The 20,306-nt window shown below is 44.3% G+C and overlaps 1 protein-coding gene across 2 annotated transcripts in view; it reads right to left on the bottom strand.

Moving 5' to 3' along the window:
• The window catches only part of CD99 (CD99 molecule (Xg blood group)), a 28,097-nt gene extending 8,602 nt beyond the window's left edge, over positions 1-19,495 (bottom strand). For both annotated transcript variants that reach the window (XM_055702644.1, XM_055702645.1), the window contains exons 1-4: positions 19,298-19,495; positions 2,265-2,300; positions 1,817-1,903; positions 1,337-1,369 (exon numbers count right to left, since the gene is read on the bottom strand). In XM_055702644.1, coding sequence (XP_055558619.1) covers positions 1,337-1,369; positions 1,817-1,903; positions 2,265-2,300; positions 19,298-19,358 — 217 coding nt within the window. In that variant the 5' untranslated portion in view covers positions 19,359-19,495. The remainder of the gene's footprint in view (positions 1-1,336; positions 1,370-1,816; positions 1,904-2,264; positions 2,301-19,297) is intronic.
• Positions 19,496-20,306: the final 811 nt, after the last annotated feature.

The following is a 20,306-nucleotide window of genomic DNA, read 5'->3' as shown; positions in this document are numbered from 1 at the left end:
TTGGTTATTTTAGGTTAAACACTGAACTTTAATGCAGTTAACACTGCTTCTGCTACATCAGCCTGTACGTCACACCCTTGCTATAACTGAACACAAACAGAAGAACTCACTAAGTGTTATGCAGCATTTTAGCTTGCACATCTGATTTCAAATGCAGAACTTCTTCAAATTTTTCTATCAGGTATAGGCTACTTGACTGTTTCCTCTCTTAAAACTACCAGATTTTAACCAATAATAAAGGTTGGTACCTCACTTTAAAAAAGACAAGATACACACAACAGAACCAGAAATATGGTCCCCACGACATTTCATTTAGCCTGCCACAAAATAGGAGAATAAGAGATCTTAGTAATTATCTCTGCACCATATGGTCACAGTCTTTGTTGCCCACATCAAATTAACACACCAGCAGTGGTTTTGTAAAACTGTGTTTTCACCACAGCTGAACACATCTAGTGTCCCATTTCTTCTGTATGCTACTTCTCCTCGGTGTTGTGTGGTCTTGCCGCCTCCCAGCTCTAGCACAAATCAAAGCAGGTCTCTTAGGTCCTCTGCATATTCAAAGAAAGAGACGTGCACCTCCAAACCACAGTTCTAAGACCCCAACTTAGACTTCCCATCTTATAAAGGATCCTCTCTCTCTGCTTACCTGAACCATCCAATTCATTCAGCCAACTGTTTCTCAGTTAGCCAACTGTTTTCAAAAGTGCCAGCAGTTCGAAACAGACTGCTTTCAGAGAGACAAAACTTCAAAGGGCTAAATCAAACAGGGCAGCCGACAGTGCTGCTGTCCTACTGTATGCCCTGTGTTAGGAAAGCTGTATATACTGCAACAGCGATGGTACAAAAATCTACTGTGCATTATCTGCCTAACTGGATGCACTTTTTACTGGCTGAGTGAAAACAATACTGCAATTTCTGCTCCTGCCCACACTGCAGAGCTGAAGCACATTAGAAAAAGTACCTTCCCTCATATAATTTCAAATACATTAATGTTCCCTTGTGCTACTGAAGTTACTTCCTGGAAAGGAAGAGATTACTTAAGATTTAAAAACTAATTCCATAAGTAATATTTAATGGAATTAGTGCCATCTAGTGAAGACACAGCAATGAAACAAGTAGGACTTGGCAAAGAAATGAGTGAAATACATACAGTTTTTGTCACCCAGACCTTTAAAAACGAAGGTAAATAAAGATAACTACACTGCAATTATTTTTATCTGCAGTCTGTTACCTTAATCAACTCAGTGTCTTTATTAAATGTGGGTAATAAAGGATGGATAGACATTGCATGAAATACCACTGAACAGTATATCCCGGAAAACAGGATACTTACCAGGCTGAAGACCATCTTCCAAGTTTAAATCATCTACAAAGAAAGAAGGGAAGTTTTAAGTGTAATGCAAAAACTGAACTAATTTCAGACTATTTTTACACAAAATGCACCTCATGATGTTTTCACCAAGAATATAATGGCACGGTCATTCAGCTGTGGCCCACAGAAGACCACCAGTTACCAGGCGTTATCTGCCAAACTACATGCTGCTTTTGGTGGTCATGGTACTTTACCAAGGGCCAGCTCAAGGTGAGCAAGCTCAAAACATGCAGATTGAAAGCCAACAGAAGGGATTCTTGCAGGGTCTTTAAACTTGTGAAATCACAAAGTAAATTTGTGAAAGCATTAGCAGAAGACTCAAAAATGCAGAAATCCTTTTGCCATTAAGAAACTGTTTTCTTTTATAGAAATAAAAAAATCAGACTCTCAAGTGACTGTGTACTACACAGTAAAAGGCATTACAAGCCAATTAGATCTCACTGAAATCTGATGATGGTGGCGGCTTTTTTGATGGAAGAGGCTTCTTTGATGGAAGAGGCTTCAATGGAGGAGGTTTCTTCGTAGTTTCTGTCAGGGATAGTTAGAAAAAAAAGAAGTCTAAATACTATTTAACACACTGTTCCAAGGATACCTGAAGGACAAATGTAAGCCTATGCCTATACAATGAAAAGCACAAGGATCAAGTCTATACAGCAAGACATTTTCCCCTTAAGAGGTATCCCTGAGTGTTCCCAGAGACAAATTTCAGTTCTATGCAGTCATCACATTTTGACATACCCATAGCTGAATAGTTCCACTGAGGTTTAAACAAACCTGTGGGGAAGATGTCATGCTTGGTCATGCAGTGGGACTCAGGAACAAACAAGCCAAAAGAACAGCCACTATTTTCCCACCTACCTCCCAAAATTTGTAAGAGTGTAATAATTACCAATTGCATCTTCTAAGCTGAAGTCATCAAAATTGCCTGTAGAAGATGAAAGCAACAGTAAGAACACTGGTTTTCCTTACTCAAAACCAACACTTATTACAGTCATAACCATGTCTTTGATCTACCTTGAGGTATGCTTCCTGCATCAGGCTAGAAGAATATTTTGAGTCAGATACTCCTCTCTTTCTGCAGACCACTATCCACACATCTCTTAGAAAAACAAAGGAACAGCACTAAAAGTGTCCCTGTCACAGAGGATCCAGAGGACCAGAACGTATATTCCTACAGTCAATATAATGCACTTAATCCTTTATTCTTGCCACTGCTATTGCATGCTTTCTTAGTTACAACCAAAGCATATTCTTTCCTAGCCTTCTTTCTACTGCACGGCAAAATAAGCAGGGGCACAGCTCCAATTCACAAGAATTTACACAATCCAAGTGTGAAGATGAGCCTTGAAGCACAAAGGCCAGTATGAAAGTTATATGATTGGGTAATGGATTTAATACCTTGGCATCAAAAATTAATTTTCATGGGTTTATAAGACTTATCTTTTCCTCTAACAAAGGTTAACAGTATGAAGGTGGTTAAGTTATTACGGATGATCTTCAGCAGTCTCTTCAATTTCCTAAAAGACAGCTAAATGCAGCTGTCAGCTATGTGGTCTTCACTCTAGGTAGATTAAGCTTCATTTTCAGCTCTTAGGAAAAGAACATTCTCTCTTGCTGTATTAAGTCAGTTGCTAGAGCTACTGTTGCTTACCCAGTCAACTGCAAATTCAGTAACTTAATATATACATGATACAAACTGGTTTCACAGCACATAGTAGTGTGATCTCAGCAGCACAGGCTTGTAAGACAAATGGACAGCTAAAACAACTGCTTGATAGTTCATCATTCCTACTTTCACTGCAGAATGGGAAAAGGCACAAAAGTAGATAACAACTATTTAAGAAAAAGACATCCAAATATGCTGCCCTAGCCCCAAAGAAGCTGGAAGACCTTTTCTAACTACTATCAAACCAGCCAGAGTAAAACTTAATTCCAGCCAAAGATACCTTAATTCAGAAGAAACACACATAAAACATAGATGTGTCTGACTTCTCCTCTAAGAATGTAGCTACCTATAGAGAAGAAATAGAACTTGATATTGCAAAGTCTGAAGAGAGGAATAAAAAACCCATCAAAAATCAAACGACAAGCACAACGTTCTTTCTGCTTACATGACAGGCTAAGTTAAGACAAGGACAAGTCACAAGTCTAGTCCCAGGAATGACAGATGCTCATATACCTGGTAACATCTTTCATGTCAACTGAGGTCAAAATTGAAATCTCTTCCTTCTCAGATAACTGAACTAATAATGCCTTTTTTTTTTTTTCAGAGAAGAAATGAGACTAAGATATATTTTTAATCTGAAGCCTACACCATCTTGCAATATAACCTCAGAAACCTCAGTAAAATGAGCCATTGCTAAGACCCATATCTCAGTTACCTCTGAAGTCACCCCTTTGCTTAGACTTACCCAAGAAAACTCCACATTAACAGGCAAAAAAAGGTCAAAACACTCAAGAGAAATTTAAACAGGTATTTGCATAGTTGTTCCTCAAACTCAAATTCTGGTTTGTTTGTTTTCTCAAATACATTAATCTCTCAGCCTACAGTCCTCCAGGGAGGAATGACTAAGACAACGCCTGATCAGATATTTACTAGTCTAAGAAGTCAGGCAGAAGGATCTGTTGAAGATGCATGCTCCTCAACACACTCTATCAGAGTAGCAGAGGATGGACCACCACCATATGTTAACACTGTATGTCTCAAGGTTAAAGATACATCACCAAGTCAAGGCATGTTACACTGGTGAATGTACTTCAAGAGCAGTATTTCTTTTTTAGGAGTGGGAGGGGCACCTATACTCAACATCATGCTTTGGTGTAGCTGAAGTTTTACCTGGAGCAGAAAAGAGGCTATTTGAAGAGTCTCCTACTGACATCATGAAACAGTCTGAGAACTCTGAATAGTTCCAGTTGCAGTGGTTTCCCTCAAAAGGAGGAAACCAGTGTAAAAGAGAGTGCATTCAGTGACATTGCTATTTTAAGGTATTGTCTTCACATATAATCTTCACAGAGAAATAATTTAGGATGAGACTGTTGATGCCAATCTCACATAAGGCATGCTTTGAGATACCACTAAGAAAATCTGAGAGTTAATAAAAAAATAATTCTATATCGACTGGAATTATTCAATATTCTGCAACCGCAATTCTGTTTTCCAAGCATGCAGCAAGGTGACAGGCTCTTCAAACACATTATTAAGAAAGAAGGAGAAAATGTCAAAACCTAGCTTATCAAACTCATTACAATAATCTGCACTATGAAGTGCTGGCAGTCTGCTTTCCTAGAAAAGCCTGGTTGTTTCTCCACTGTCCATGACAAACCTTCCTATGTCTTTAAATCATTTGCTTTTACAACTGTACTCATTCAGGTTTTTGTATGGGTGGGTCCAACTAAACTAGAAGTTCTATTACTTAGTCTGAAAGGAGAGAGGCTCAGTACCAGGGATTCAGCTGGTTCCAGGGGAGAAACAATTAGATAACAGAGATAAAGCCACAGGACTAGAATAAACGTAGCTGCAGGATCCAAGAAGAAAAAGTCAGCAAGAATATGCTACACTCCCTACAGGCTTAAGGAGCACCAAGAGTAACCAAGCTTATGAGCATTTTCTTAGTCTAAGCAAATAAAGCAGATACTATACTGAGTATAAAGCACAATACAGCAGATGTTTCTAGCTCCTAGGGGCAAGAGCAGATTCAAGAACATTTCAGAAGTGTCTACACTATTTTCTTTCTGTGTTCATAGCTCAAATACCAGGATCTCAAGAGAGACATTTCTTCAACAGGCTGTCCCCAGTAACCTGCATAGTTTGTGTCAGATGGCGGAAAAACAGCAGGTAAAACAGGCAAGCAAACATATGCTTCTGAAAAGCTGATGAGCTAAAGAGTATTCAAGACAGTGAAGTAACTAATACCGTAGCAGTTAAGTACCTGAGAGTGGTGATGGGTCTTTGCAAAGTAACTACCCAAACAGGAGTCCTTTGCAAAGACCCATCACCGCTCTCAGATACTTACTGCTACGGTATTAGTCATATTTACATTCCACTGCAGAAGCTGACACAAGCTTTGGAAAGTTCCTCCATCAGTCACAAGTATGGCAACACACCAAGAAAGGAAACTTGTGATGAATCACCACAAACATAACTTTCTGACTTGAGCAACTAACTGCTCGAATGTTGTTTTTCTAAATGCGGGTGCTCTCCTCCTTCCCTCCCTCCCTCCCCAGTGCCCTGTGTACCACAGGGTGCCACAGAGCCTGCATGCTTCAGCTGGTCTTCCAGTTGTAGGCCTATGGACCAGGTGACAGTAGTCAGCTGTGATCTCACCACTGGGTGGTGTTACCTGCCACTCTGTCAGCGGCCAAATAACTTACAATCATAGAATCAGAATATCTCAAGTTGGAATGGACCCAATAAGGAAAGATCATAGAGTCCAACTTGTTGCTCCTTGCAGAACTACCTAAAACTAAGCCTTGTGACTAGCAGTGTCATCCAGATGCTCCTTGAACTCTGACAGGCTTGGCGTTGTGACCACTTCCCTGGGGAGCCTGTTCCAGTGACTGACCCCCATCTCAGTGAAGAGTCTTTTCCTAGCGTCCAATCTGAACTTCTCCTGATGCAGATTTATTCCATTTCCTCGTGTCCTATTGCTGATCACCAGAGAGAGGAGATCAGCACCTTCCCCTCCACTGCCTCCTTTGAGGAAGTTGTAGACTGTGATGAGGTCACCCCTCAGCCTTCTCTTCTCCAAGCTGAACAAACCAAGTGAGCTCAGTTGCTCCTCACAAACCTTGCCCTTGAGGCCTTTCACCATCTTGGTTGCCCTCCTCTGGGCACCCTCTCATAGTTTCATAGCATCATTTAGGTTGGAAAAGACCCTTAAGATCATCGAGTCCAACCATTTGATTCCTTTATACTGAGGTGCCCAAAACTGCACGCAGTACTTGAGGTGGGGCCACATCAGTGCAGTGCAGCGTGGGACAATCACCTCCCTTGACCAGCTTGCTATGCTGTGCTTGATGCACCCCAGCACACGGTTGGCCTTTTTAGCTGCCAGGGCACACTGTTGACTCATGTTCAACTTGCCATCAACCCAAACCCCCAGATCTCTTTCCACGGTGCTACTCTCCAGCCTCTTGTCCCCTAGTTTGTACGTACAACCAGGATTATACCATCCCAGGTGCAGATTCCAGCGCTTGCTCTTGTTAAATTTCATATGCTTGGTGATTGCCCAACTTGGGTCTGCCCTGCTGTCTAGCTGCGCACTTTCATGAAATCTGCAAAAATCTTGAGCTCAAAGAGGCATCTCATCTCTGTAGAGTCTACAGGAGGTTTGGCAGCCCTCCTGGGGGATGAGGATGCTGGTAGCTACAAGGGCATAAACTCTTGGGCAATCAGGCAACAAGCAGCTTCTCCAACTTCCAGCAGGGAAACTGGATTTTATACTCCTGCATCTTGTGTTCCTTCCCCTTGGGGGACTGAAAACACAAGCAGTAGAAATATTCAACACCTAACCATATCAGGTGCTACAGAAAATACAGGAAAGCAAATACATTGAACCTTGTTCATGAAACACTTCCAGTACAGAGCAAAGCCATCACATCCCTTACCACTGGTTTTTAAGCTTACCAGCACTTGGTTTCAATCCAGGTTTTGCCCCACCAGCATTAGTTATCAACAATAAAAGACTTCTACTGCTCTGCTCACATTCTGACAGTTATTTTCCAACATGTCCTACGCAGGCAAAACCAAGAGGAGCAATTTAATCACAAAAAACCTGGGAGAAAGGTGACTTGGTTCTCCATACCTTGCTGTAAAGGACTGCCTTTCTAAGATTTTAAGTTCACTGCGAATGGAAGAACATACTTAAAACTGTACTCCATCTCTCAGCCAGGGCAGAGGTTTGCAGGCAAGATTCCTCTGCGTCAGGCAACACAGATGGGATATTTACTCCCACTGCCAAACAGCAGTTTATAATTAGCCCTGCCTGGAGTCTTATGAAATTGAATTCCACACAGTTGGTTTCAAACCCTGTTCCTCCTGCACATACCCACCTATTGATGCTGCTTTTCAAGTTTAGTCTCTCTACAGCGCAAGAGAAAACAAAAAGCTTTGCATAGAAAGTTCTAAGAACAAAGCCCCTTCCTACTTAAAAATAAATATGGCCCAAACACAAATAACAACTGTAAATCAGCCAAAAAACAAAGGTAATTTTTTACATCTGGGGAATGTGTGCTTTCTGCACATCTGGAGCTTTCGCTAACATATCTGATGGGAATAAAGTCAGCGAAGCCTCTGCTGCAAACAATAAAAAGATTTATTTCCTTTTCCAAAAGATGCACCAGGCTACCCTAATAACTATCATATTTAATTTTTGTAGAGTGATACAAAAGGGACTTCCCTGAAAAGCTACTTTATTTGCACCAATTTTGAAAATACAGTAAAGAAAAAGTTAGGTGATTACATGGCCTAATCTTTTCCTGATCTGTCTGCTAGGAAATAGTTTTTAGACTAATCTGTGATTTATTTTAATATCTGAATTACTAACTATTCTTTCCATCTAAAAATGGCAATTTAATATTTTTAAAAAGCCTACACATTTTGACTCAAACCTGTTTACTTCAGTAACTGTAGTCATATGAGGGTTTTTTAACAGAACATGGTAAAATAAGCTATTTATTGGGGAAGAAAAAAACATTTTGAAGCATTTTGGGGAATTTTGCTTGTTTGAAAGTCTCCTGTGCACGCACTGCACAACTTCCGTTGCCCCTCTGAGCAACAGAAAGTAGGAAAATATGATGGGGCTATAAACATGAGCTATAAGCAGTTTTCCAGGGAGGATTTGATACAGCAGAGAACAGAATGAATACTTCTGAATCAGCAGAAAGCATACAGAACAATAGAGTCAACTATGAAGCTAGAGTATTAACGAGATTACAACAGTCCTGCCAATGGCTGAGCTGCTTATCCAGAAACAAGAAGGGATAAAAGAGAAGTATGCCATAGTTAAAAAAGGTCTAGGAACTCTTGAGTTCCTTCAATCGAGTAGTGACGATAAAAGCAAATATTTGGGATCTTAATCACAACCTGCCCAGTGATGAGTTGTCTACCACAGTCTGGTTGTTTTCTTACAGTATGTAATTCTGCACATCCATAACCAATGTGACCACCTTCCCTCCAAGCCAATAGTCTGGACGCTTGGTGATTATCTTCTGGTTACAACCCTCAGTAGCAAGCCAACATCAAATGGCAGAGCCACAGGTCCCAGATCTCTTCCTTAAACTTAAAAGAGCTTCCAAAGCACAGTCACTAACAGCACCTTGGAAAGGGCTAAAATATTTTCCATGTTGTGGAGAAAATTGTCTGTTGCAGAGAGTACCTCCCCCACATATCAAACATACTCAAAACCTGGCTGGCCCTGGTCTGGGGCAACCTGCAGTGACTGACTCTGCAAGCAGTCAAACCTATACTTTGAAAACTGCGGAGCAATATACACACTGATAGCACTAAGACGGACACTAATGGAGATGGTGGGGCTCGGAAGGGGCACACATTCAAGGCCTTTTGAAAACTCAAGTGTTCTCATCTTCACAAGCAGATTCATGACCATTAAGCCTCACTAGGTAACAACCCAAACTGCAGCCAGCACCGATAATTAACAGTTAAATACACTGGAAAGACTATGATGGCAGTTAATCAAAAGATTAGTCTTGAATTTAAGAAAACTATTTTATCCAAGCAGGTTGCAAACTCTTCAGTATTGTGTAATTGGATAAAATCATTGGTTCTTCTGGAAGTAACTACAACTGACACATAACCTAACGCTATTTTGTTGCTAGGAGTTTATCTATACTTCTACTCAGATAATAACATTCTCCTCTCTTTGCACTGAAAACCTCTATATGCATCTGTACAGTTCGGTACCCTGCCCAGCCTCGCGTGGAGAAAGGGAGACGTGTTGTCAGGGCAACTGTGTGATATCTTGAGCCATGACTTTGAGTTGCGTGCTTTTTCTGCTCATCCCAATTCACTAAAACACTATCACTGTGTAATATGTGTAAGGTGATAGATTGAAGGCTTCCCTCCCCACCGAACCATCAGCAAACACCAGCGTTATGTTTTCTCTGCATCCTTATTTGTGCACACTTTGCACCTCTGGTAGCTTCTTGGATTGGGGCAGGGAGGGATGGAAAAAAAAGAGCATCCTGGGGCGGGGGGCTCAGAGGAGAAGGGAAATGGGGAAATGCAGCAGTAAGGCTCAGCTGCAGAAAGGGTAGGGAGGTCTGCACTAGAGAAATAATTTAAATTATAACTTTATATTTAAATTGTAACTTAGAATGAACAAGTAAATGGAACTTGGCCTTCCATTTAGGAATTCCTTCTTCAAAATAGAGTGGAAATATATATTTGCAATGAGCACAGAACTAGGTTAAGAATATGCTTATTTTTACAGTAGTACACCAAAATGATGGCTTGTAGTAAGCAGGACTGTTTTCTGTCTGCTGATACTTGTAAACTGACAATATATTTCACAGCCTGTTTCTTTTAGCTTCCTCACCAGAAGTCTTACTGGTTCCATACAGTTTGTATGCTAATAGCAAACTCTAAACAAAATCTGTAATCTAGTCAGAAACTTTATCTGTACAGTAAAATTGACTTTGTTATTCTAGAGTCTTTCCTCATGGCTTGTTCAGCTATGGCTAAAAACATTTCTCAATATTTTCTGTCTGCACACTCAAATATAGCTACTACAGCTTTGGCTAAAATAGAGGTAGAAGACTTTGGATTTTACAATGAGGGTTTCTGGTGGGGAAGGCTAGGGTAGAGGAAACCAGACCCAGTACAGTGGTTTGCAATGATTCAACTCATATTTTAAACCATTGCTTGGAGATTGAATCAGTTCTGGCACTAGTCAACTGATTTTATAACAAAACCTATTTTTCTGATCAAACTTCAAACACTGACATGTTTCAATAGCACCGGTGACACTTTTCTTCCTACAAGTATTTATGTTTAAGGGATTACTTGAGAAAGACTCGGACTAAGTGACAGTTCAGTGACCCAGGATTTCACTGCACTGCACCAGTATAGGTTTGGAAACGTGCAAACTGGCTTCAGCCAAAGGACATGTGATGTGATACCAGCCTTCTTCCCTGGGCAATGTGGAACACTGCAGGAGAAAGCTCATTACTTCTGCTTCAACCAACTTTGTACTGGACATGCAAAACTACTATCTAAAAAAATATTTCTGAAGGACAGCCATGTCCTGCAGAGATACTGCAGCCACCCAGGTCAATGTGACTAGTTTTAGTTGCCCAAACCAGACAGATAAACTAAATAATCAGTTGGATTCTACCTAAGTGGCAGCCACAGATATATGGCAAGCCAGAAATGTGTAATAAGTTTGGTCAGGAAAGAGTGTATTTTTTCTCAATTTAAGAAAGGGTTTAGTTTGTTTTTTTTTTAATTTGGGTTTGGGGTTTTTGTTTGTTTTTCTTTTCTTTCCATCCTTCTTTATCTTTACTTGAGGAACAAGGTAAATCTTCCATTTTGTACCAAGGCTATATTCTTTGTGGTTCCAACGTGTTCATGTGCTTAGCAAAACATCTGGAATGTGTCCACAGTGAAACCATAAGCATTTCTAGTTCAAGTGCATCTTGTGAAAGTACTTCTATTCTGCTATATTTAGATGGAACCTTTTATCAAGAATTCTCCATGTCCATCATAAGAAATAATTTCACCATTTTCACTCTGATTCTGTATCACCTTCTAACATAAACAGGATTTTAAGTTCCAGTGTTAATACTTGCAGGCAGTCATTACACATGCCAGATGTTACTCTGCACTATAAATTTACTCATTTTTCAGAACAGCACAGGAAATCAATAGGAATGGAGGGGAAAACTGTCCTCAGGACAAGTAAGAAGCACAAGCTGAAGGAAGCCATGCCTGGGGACAGGACTGGCAGCGGAGACAGTAACAACGATGCAACGGCAACAACCAAGAGAAAGGAGTAGAAGAAGCAGTGACCAAGGAAGAGGAAGAAGGAGACACAGTCGGAGAGCTCTGGCTGCAGAGAAGCTGTCAGCTTGCTACAGCCACAAGCTTCAGAATCACTGCTCTTCTCTGAAGTTTGGGGGGGAAAAAGGTCCACATCTCTGCTTAGTTAGCACAGTACCTTTACAGGAGGCTGTGGAATTATTAGGAAAATTAAGGTTTGCGTCTGAAAATTAAGGGTTATATGAAAAACGTAGCACTGTTCACCTCTAAAGGAAAAGTATAAAATCAAAGAGCTCTGAGGATGGGACACGGCTGCAGCAGACATGCGAGGAACCTGTTGACACAGCAGGAAGCAGGGAAATCTTTCCCAGACCAGAATTTGCAAGCATACAGAGAAAACAAGAGTTACTTTTTTTTTTTTTTTTTAATGAAAAAGCAAACTAAAACTAGCTTTTACGACACGAAGCAACCTTCCAATCACTAGCTTTTGCAGTATTGGTCCCAAGTCAGCAGAAAAGCTAACTCAGAGCTGTTGCTGCTACTATGTTCTTTTGCAAGGTGGCACAGAGACCTCCTGCGGCAGCTGAGAAGATGCAGACAGTCAGGCAAAGGGCCAGATACACAAGCTGGAACACTGTTTCTCTGTACTGGGAATAACTCGCAGGGTCTAGGCAGCAAGGGCTGATAACATGGTGGGACCCCTGTTGACCAAGGAATGACCTACTACGTACCATGCTGGAGGGAGCATGCTGTAGGATTAACAGCAAGGCCAGGGATAATACCAAGATTCTGTCAGCATGGTAAATCTTGGGGGAAAATGCCTGGAATGAATGGGAATTCTTCATGCCCCTCTCACAGATGCTGGGAGTTATGGATGCTCCTGAACAGAAAAAGAGACGGTATGACCAAGTCAAACAGAAGGCCCTTCAGAGATGCAGCACTGCCAGCTGGGGAGTTGTGAGCACAAGGCAGAGTCAGAGCTTGGTTCAGCCATCACCTTCTCCTGCCCCCAGCCTCCGGACTGAATACTGTTCTGCCAATCCACCTGCATCATTGCACTGGGAGGTACCTGCTGCTGGCCTGGCAGCAGGTGCAAGTAACCATATTTATTGGGCTGTCTGGGAAGGTGGCCAGGCACTGCTTGGCCTCATCTACATGGTGCCATAATAGATCCTGATGCTCAGTGCATCTTATTGCCCTTGTGTACCAGTGATGAATGAGCAGTTACAGAGTAAGCAGGGAAGACACACATCTACCTCTAGTAGAATGGAGCCTCAGTTTGAATAGACAGGATCGGTAGCCTGTGCCTGTTGCCACTGCCCCTGCCGTTCTTGGGTTTGACTCTCTTGACCACGGTAGATGGGACAGATGAGACAGGAAGGCATTGGGCTTTTGGTGTAGGTGGTGTGCTTTGTACAGGAGGGAACCAGCTACAGGACTTGTACTGACCGCAGTAACGTTGCATGCACTCAGACCCAGTGGCTCTTCCCTTAGCAACGCACATAATTTTCTGAAAGAGATACTGAACTAATTAAGGGGCCACGGGTAAGATTTAGAAAGTGATTAGCAATGGAGCCCCTGGAAAAATAAGGGAAAAGGGGCTCTCAAACACATTTACATTACAACAGTCCTGTTTGGCATGTCCAGAAGCATACTGGAGAATGGCAGTTAACAACAGACATCAAGAGCTTTGAATGATGTAGCTGCTGCATTAGCAGCTGTAGTTCAAGCATGCTGCAGCTCTTGCATGAGCCAGAGACCAAAAAATGTACCTGGTATGTTACAACTGATGTTGCAAATGCTTTCTTTTCCATCCCTCTGACTGAAGAAGCAAGAACCCGATTGTCTGCACCTGGAATGGTGTGCAGTACCCCTGGAACTGGCTGTTGCAAGGGGTGGAAACACAGCCCCACTATCTGCCATGGCATCATCCACAAAACTTTAAAGCAACGCATCTCTTGAGAATTTTTCCACTGCATTGATGATGTGTTCATTAGAGGAAAAAAAGTCTTGAAGCAATACTAAGTAACAGGCCGCAGGTAAACCCTATGTTTCCCAACTTGAACTGATTAGTCTGTGGCCAGCTAATCAAAAATATGAAAACACTGAACTCCTCTGGCTATAAAATGCCCTGCATATGATGAGTTATATGCTGAAAATAACCAATGGAGTTTGTTTAGTGATGGATTCTGTAAAATCACAGCAGGAAATGGGGCTCCAAGCAGCTTGGAGCCCCTCCACAGGGGAGGCTGCCACCTACAAATGGACAAGAAGCTGCCGTCAGTTTGCAGAGGTAATGGCCTTTCGAGTCGCCTTGGAACATGCTCAGGAGCATCGGTGGCCCTGAGTATACATGTACACAGACTCCTGAGTAATCACTAATGCGGTGCAGAAATGGCTCAGAGATTGGATGTGATAATCAGCAGTTAGGAAAAACACTTTCAGCAGCAGAAGAATGGAAAGTAATAAAACAGTAACTTGGAGAAACATCTACTTGAACACACAGTGTAAATGCACATATTTGAAATTCAAAGGCAATTTGAGAAACATAATAACAAGGCTGACCAGTTAGCTCAACTTGCCAGCACAGATACAGGGTGTGAGCACAAAGGAAAGCTATTTTTAGCCAGCTAGGTCCATGAAACTGCTGCTTGTGTACTGGGGCAGAGAACACAACTTAGACTTGTCTCAGCAAAGCCATAGTGCAAGCAACTAGACCACATGAGATCTGCAGAATAATACATCACACATGGAAAGTACGAATGATAAACCAGTACGTGCGATGGAAAAACAGAAGTTTGAAGAAGCTTGGCAAGCAGATAGGTTGCCTTCTCTTCAGCAACAGCAGCAGGTGCTGTGTCCTCACAGTGGCAAAGCTAGAAATGGGTTGTTAAGTAGTTTTTCTACTTGGAAGGGAAATGTAGGGAGCACCCTAGACAGAATAAACAAATGTATATTTTGCCATGACAGAACACAGCCTTGGCTGGGCTCAGATGGCAGTAGTCATTTTAAAACCACAGCTGTCCAAGAATGAGCAGAGCAAGTGTATCATATTCCCTCAAATCCCCAGGAATCTGGAAAGGTAGAATGGTACAATGGCTTACTTGAAACTGCACTCCAGGAAAAGGGAGTTTCATCTCTATGAAGCTAGCTGGGTCAGAAGGGGAGCTAGTTAACATAAAAGTAGAAACCCATCACACCAGCCCTGCAGAAAACCATCTACCCCAAGTCCAGCTGGGTAACAAAGTACCAGCCAGTTCTGGGGATCCCAGAACTGAGACACAAGTTCGTGACTATCCTCCTGCTGCAACTGAAATCCCTAAGGAAGGAGTCCTTATCACTTGAGGACCAGGAATTACCTACTAGGTGGTCTCTGGAAAAATTATAATGAAATTAAATATGTACTGTTACATATGATAAATCATCTTATTTTCCTTCATAAACTATGCCATGTATTTTGGACACACAAGACCTATGTCTTTGCAGACACGATGGAGTCAAAACAGTTCCTAGGTACACATTGCTCAAGAATGTAGAGGGCATGAACTGGGCAGGGTTTCAGCAGTAGAGGGCTGCAGGGTGCCCTGTCTGGGAAGAGGCCATGATGTGCCCAGCGCCACTTACAGTCATGCCATGCTGGCACTGACACCAATGGTGTGCACAAATCTTCAAGTGGTCAGAGAAGCACAGAGTATTCCTCCTTGAACACAGGTAAGAAAGGGCATCAGCCAACAGGGACAGGAGACACATGCAGACATGGTCTGAGACTCACAGAGGGAGAGGCTGCAGAGGGGACACGTGGCTGGAGATGTGCTCTGGGCAGAGAAGGTTCCATGCCAACAGAGTATGGACCTGAGGGACTGTTGCTGTGGGCCACTCACACCACAGCAGTGACAGCCCTGAGGGACCACCAACAACCTTCACTGTGGCAGAGATACTGAGAAGCAAAGAGGAGCAGGGGAAAATCAGCAGGAAGCAAGGAGAAGCAGCAGAAAGAACTCATTGGACATATGACCTTCCTCCTCTGCTCATCACTTCACTGAAGCAGCAGAGGATGGGCTGAGCGTAACATGCAGTGAAAACCAGGGGGGCAAAGATGGGGTGTAAGGGTGTTTGGCTTAAGCTGAAAGTAGGGAAGAGGGTTAACTGATTGTTTTCTTCCTCTCAATTCCTAAATTCATGATTATTAGTTTGTGTTAACTGGCAGTAAGTTAAGTGAAAGGTCCTTTGAGCTGAGGCCATTTTGCTTATAACGTTCTCTCAAAACAGTTTTACTAGACTTGGAAGAGTAGGTTCCTGTGCCAGAGCAGGGAAAAGCACTTTGGCTAAAAGAAAACGGCTTGCCTCTGGCAAGATCATCTTAACTGATGAAGATTACTATTATTACTGCATTTCACTAACAAAGCTGTCATCTGATGAAATATAAGTTGATTGCAGTGAGAAGTTCAAGACAGCAAGAGTTAAAGCAGAGTCCTTTCTCAAGCACAGGCAACCCCATCTCATGCACCAGGGTAACATCAGGAAGGTATTGAAACTGGTCTTGGCTGGATGGCAGTAGGATGAGTCACACTTAGCTCTCGCCAAGTTAAATCCCTGTAGCTACGGAAAGCTCAAGGATTGTTACAGTGATGTCATTTTGATGTAGAAATGCAGTGGCCATTTTATATAAATAATACCACATTAAAAAACCTCTTGGCCATTTCAAATTAGAGGAAATGGGAAGATGGAGAAACACGTGCTGCACTTCTCAAGTTCATGCTACTATGTATGCATACTAGCACTGCTACTAAAATTGTTCAACTGAAAAAAAAAGTTGTGTGGTTTGTTGTTTTTTTGTTTGTGGTTTTTTTTTTTTTTGAATCAGATTTAAAAGGCAAACAACTCCAGAGCCCACACAGCAGAAATCAGTCTCCAGGAGTCCCTGCACCACCTCCCTGCCCTAGCTGAAAGCTCCATCTACTAGATTACAGACAGGCTCATTTCACCATCTTTCATCCAACTAGTCATTCTTCTCAACAATGACTTGCCTCGACAAGAAGCCAGGGGCACAAATGCTTCCCTCCCTTTACTCATAGCACTATAATTGCAGCGGTCTTACAAAGAAGGATCTCCACTTGTAATTCACCTTAGGGTATTGATCTTACAACACAGATACCTCAGCTTCCAGCAGCTATTTTGCTCGCCTCCCAGTGTGCACTACAACTATTTCTTGTGGCAACTGTGTTTCAATCAACAAGCTGTACTCAGTTCCTGCAAAGGATATTTAAATCACATATTCCCGAGTCCAAACTTGAGATCCTCCATAAGCATAAAGTTTTTATGCCTTGATCTTTCTGCAGTAGATAAAGGAGACTTTTAAGCCTTGTTCGTGCATGCAGCAGTTTTCTGTTGCTCATCACATACAGATTTTTCTGTTTAATCCTTCTGCTGTGCTCTTCACATTCATTCTACAGAAGATCTGCTGCCTAATACTTTTTTTTTTTTTGGTTGTATTTTGAAAACCAGATGCCTAAAATTAGATGCTGGGCTAACCTGGTGGTTTTACAGTTGTAAGATGGCTGATCTAGTCTCACAACTCATAGCCAGTCAAAGCAGGACACCTCCTGCCCTCTCCTCCTCTGCCCCCACCTCACTTCCACTCTCCAACACTGAGCCCTGCCACTCCCTTGTGCTGGCTCTGACACTCATCAAACACTCGGCAGAGCAAACTCAATGCACCAGATTAGTCATATGCTGACTTATCAAGCTGAATCATCTCAGTATAGGCCCTGATGGGCACCAGACCAAACACAGGAGGAGAGAAACAGAAAGATCCCACTCCTCAGCAGGGGCAAGCTGTCAGACTGCCTATAGAAACTGACGATATAAAAACTCGCATTCTACCTTCCTCTGGATCCAGCCCCAATGATACCTAAATTCCAGCTTTGCCTGACTTGTACAGCTCATACTGGCAAATGAGACAACACTTAAAATACCAGTTTTGAGGTTAAAACTGCAAAACTCGTTTTCTAAGCAAGCTCTTTAAATAACAAAGTTCACCCTTGCTTAATAATACATGCAAATCCTCATGATATGTTGAATGCTGTTTTAGCACTAACAGCTTTCACACGCCTAAAATGATCCCGTAAGAAGTTCTCAGTCCAGAGGCACAGACTCATCCACTTGAACCATGGAAGCAAGAAGTGCCAGTGAAACCTGCCATCTCCAAATAGTCGCACAACAGCTGAACTGCTTATAAGGCAACATCCTTAACTTTCTATAGCAGTTCTGCACATTCAGACTACAGAGAGCCTACCAACAGTGAAATTAAAATTTTCAAAAGTACATAATTCAGGTCTTGCCTTTATTTTCACTGCATCACCACAAGTCTGAAATTCCCCCAGAGGGCCCCACCCTCCCCAGGCTGACATTCTCAACAGTGCTCAAATTCTTACCCATTTTGTTTCAAGAAAAAGTGGCCAAACAAATTATAACCTAGCTTCTTGGTTGTTATTATTGGCATTAACTATTACCCAGCTAAATTAACCAGCTTTTTAAGAACTATCTGTTACAATTGCTCATTTCCCTCAGAAATCAAAACAAAACCCCTGAAGGCAGTTTTTGAGCACCTTCCCTCCTGCAAAGCAGAAACCAGACAGCCTCTCTTCACCTCCAAACTGCTGGAAGAAAGTTTAGAAAGACTCTTTTAGTTACTGCAAATACTTCCACGCCTTAAGAGCACCACACCAAAGACCCAGCTGCCTGTGACCACGAGGACTGCTTGCAGAGGTAGAGGAACAAGTTTTCCACCTAAGCAGTAAGACAATACCTACGTTAGCAGTCTGAATCATCTGTCAGTTTTAAAGGCAGTTATTGTAAAATTGTACTATTTCCCCAAGAGCTCAGGTTTGCTACCCTAGCAGCTAAGACCAAAGCAGAAGAACTGAATTCAAACAGGCTTAATGCTAAACTGCTTATCTGGCATCCTGCATGCAGCATCTACAGCGTCTAGTCAAAGTTATGAATGGCTGTTTTTCCTCCTCTCTTACAGTGAGGAGATACCTAGGCTTTGAAGTGTTGCTTTTACAACACACCTGAAAGAAAACACCTAGGCACAGCACCGAGTATGTTAATTAATGTAGTTTAAAAAAAAGTTTCTTAGAAATAAGTCACGTAAATGGGAGATGCCAGTTCACACAGCATATTCCAGTTTATCAGTCTTTCTCCTGAAAAGAACTCGGTACTGGGAACTTCGCTGTTCTCCCCCGCTCAGTGTCTCCTTACAGCAAGCCCCGCGGGCTGTGGCACACACGCCGCTCTGACCGGGGTTCCAGAAAATCGCCCCTGACACACACCGAAGCCATGATAAGCTTCTCAGAAAATACACGGTGTGTTTCGCCCGGCGGCTTTGCAGTAATTAAAAAAAAAACAACTGTTAAAGGCTGTTGCGTGCCGGCAGACTCTGGTAACTGTCCCATGCCCTGGGACTGCCCTGACTCCGCTCTCCTTCCTAAAATGGAAGCCGCGCTCCGGCTGAGCTCCCCGCCGCCCCTTCCAAGCCCCCTCCCCGGACCCCCCCGCACCCAAGGGCCCTGCTGGGGCGAGCACCACGTATTCACCGAAGAGATTAAAAACAAGACAGGGTTTCCGCTGCGGGAGGCAGGCAGAAAGCTCAGGAATACTTTTCCGGTTAGTTTAAAGGAAAAAAAACCCACACCACCACCCCACAAACCCAGCCAGAAACGGGACGGAGGCGGGGAGCGTCCGCCGCTACCCTGGCCCGGACAGAGGCGGCCGGGGACTCGCCGGCTCCCCCCAGGGCTCCTCTGGTCCCCGGGAGGCTCCCCGGCCCTCCCCGCCTCCGTGACGAGCCCGTGGACCCAGGCCCGGCAGGGCAGCCGGGGCCCCGCAGCAGGACCGCTCCCCGCTCCCGCCGCCCGCCTCACCTCTGACGGGGACCAGGAGAGCGAGAAGCACCGCCAAGGGAAGGAGCCTCCACCGCCGCATGGCTGCCCGCCCCGCAAGCGCCGCTCGCTGCCTGACAGCCGCTCCCGGCACCCGCCGCAGCCGCTCCCGCCTGGCCGAGGGCAGCACCGCCCCAACCCCGGGGCTGGATGCGCCGCGCCCGGGCCACCGCCCCACCTCGGGGGAGGAGGGAGAGAGAGGGCGGCCCGCCGAGCTGGGGCGGAGCCGGCCCGTCCTGCCCGCCGCGGTGGCGGGGCAGCTGCCCGCCTGGCCGCGCCGTGGCGGTGCGGAGCGCGGAGCCCGCGGGGAGCGGCCTCTCCCCGGGCTGGCGGGGCGGCGCGGCCCCCGGGGCTGCCGTCGGGGCGGGCGGTGGGGCAGCCGTTACTTGCGGGTGGCGGCCGTTACCCGCCATGGCCGCGCCGCGCCCGCGGGCAGGGCTGGGCGGTGGCGGGGCTCCGTTCCCTGCGGGCGGGAGGCGGCGGGCCGAGGCCGGGAGCCGGGTTTCCCGTGCGGGCCGGCCCGAGTCCGCCCGGCTCCGGCGGGCTGGAGAAGGAGCGAGGCCTCGGGGCGGGCGAAGGGGTGCGGGTCGGCCCCGGCCGCTGCGGCGCGGCCTGCCTGCGAGCGGAGGACGGCACCGGGCCAGGGAGCCCGGGAAGGGGGCCCCGTTGGCAGGACGAAGTGAGCTGCGGGGCTTAGACACCGGCCACAGGTTCTCATGTTAGAGACACGTGCTCTTGTGCCGCTGCCCTCTCTTCTCCCAGGTGCTCTCTTGTCCCGCTTTCCCTCAGGAAAAGCTACCCGACACTAAACACACCAGGACACCTAATAATCTTGCCCATAACAAGCTTGCTTTTGCTGTGGTCCGACAGAAAGCTGGTAGAACAGCTCTGAGTTTTGTATTCACAAGCAATGCCGTGCTGGGCCCGCAGCTGATGGGTGCAAATGTAAACCTGGGCACAGCATGGCACTGAGTTTCCCAAACTGATTTTG

The sequence above is a fragment of the Falco cherrug genome, chromosome 2 (assembly GCF_023634085.1).
Source record: "Falco cherrug isolate bFalChe1 chromosome 2, bFalChe1.pri, whole genome shotgun sequence".
In the NCBI taxonomy this organism is placed as follows: Eukaryota; Metazoa; Chordata; class Aves; order Falconiformes; family Falconidae; genus Falco; species Falco cherrug.
This window is presented reverse-complemented; position numbering and strand designations above follow the sequence as displayed.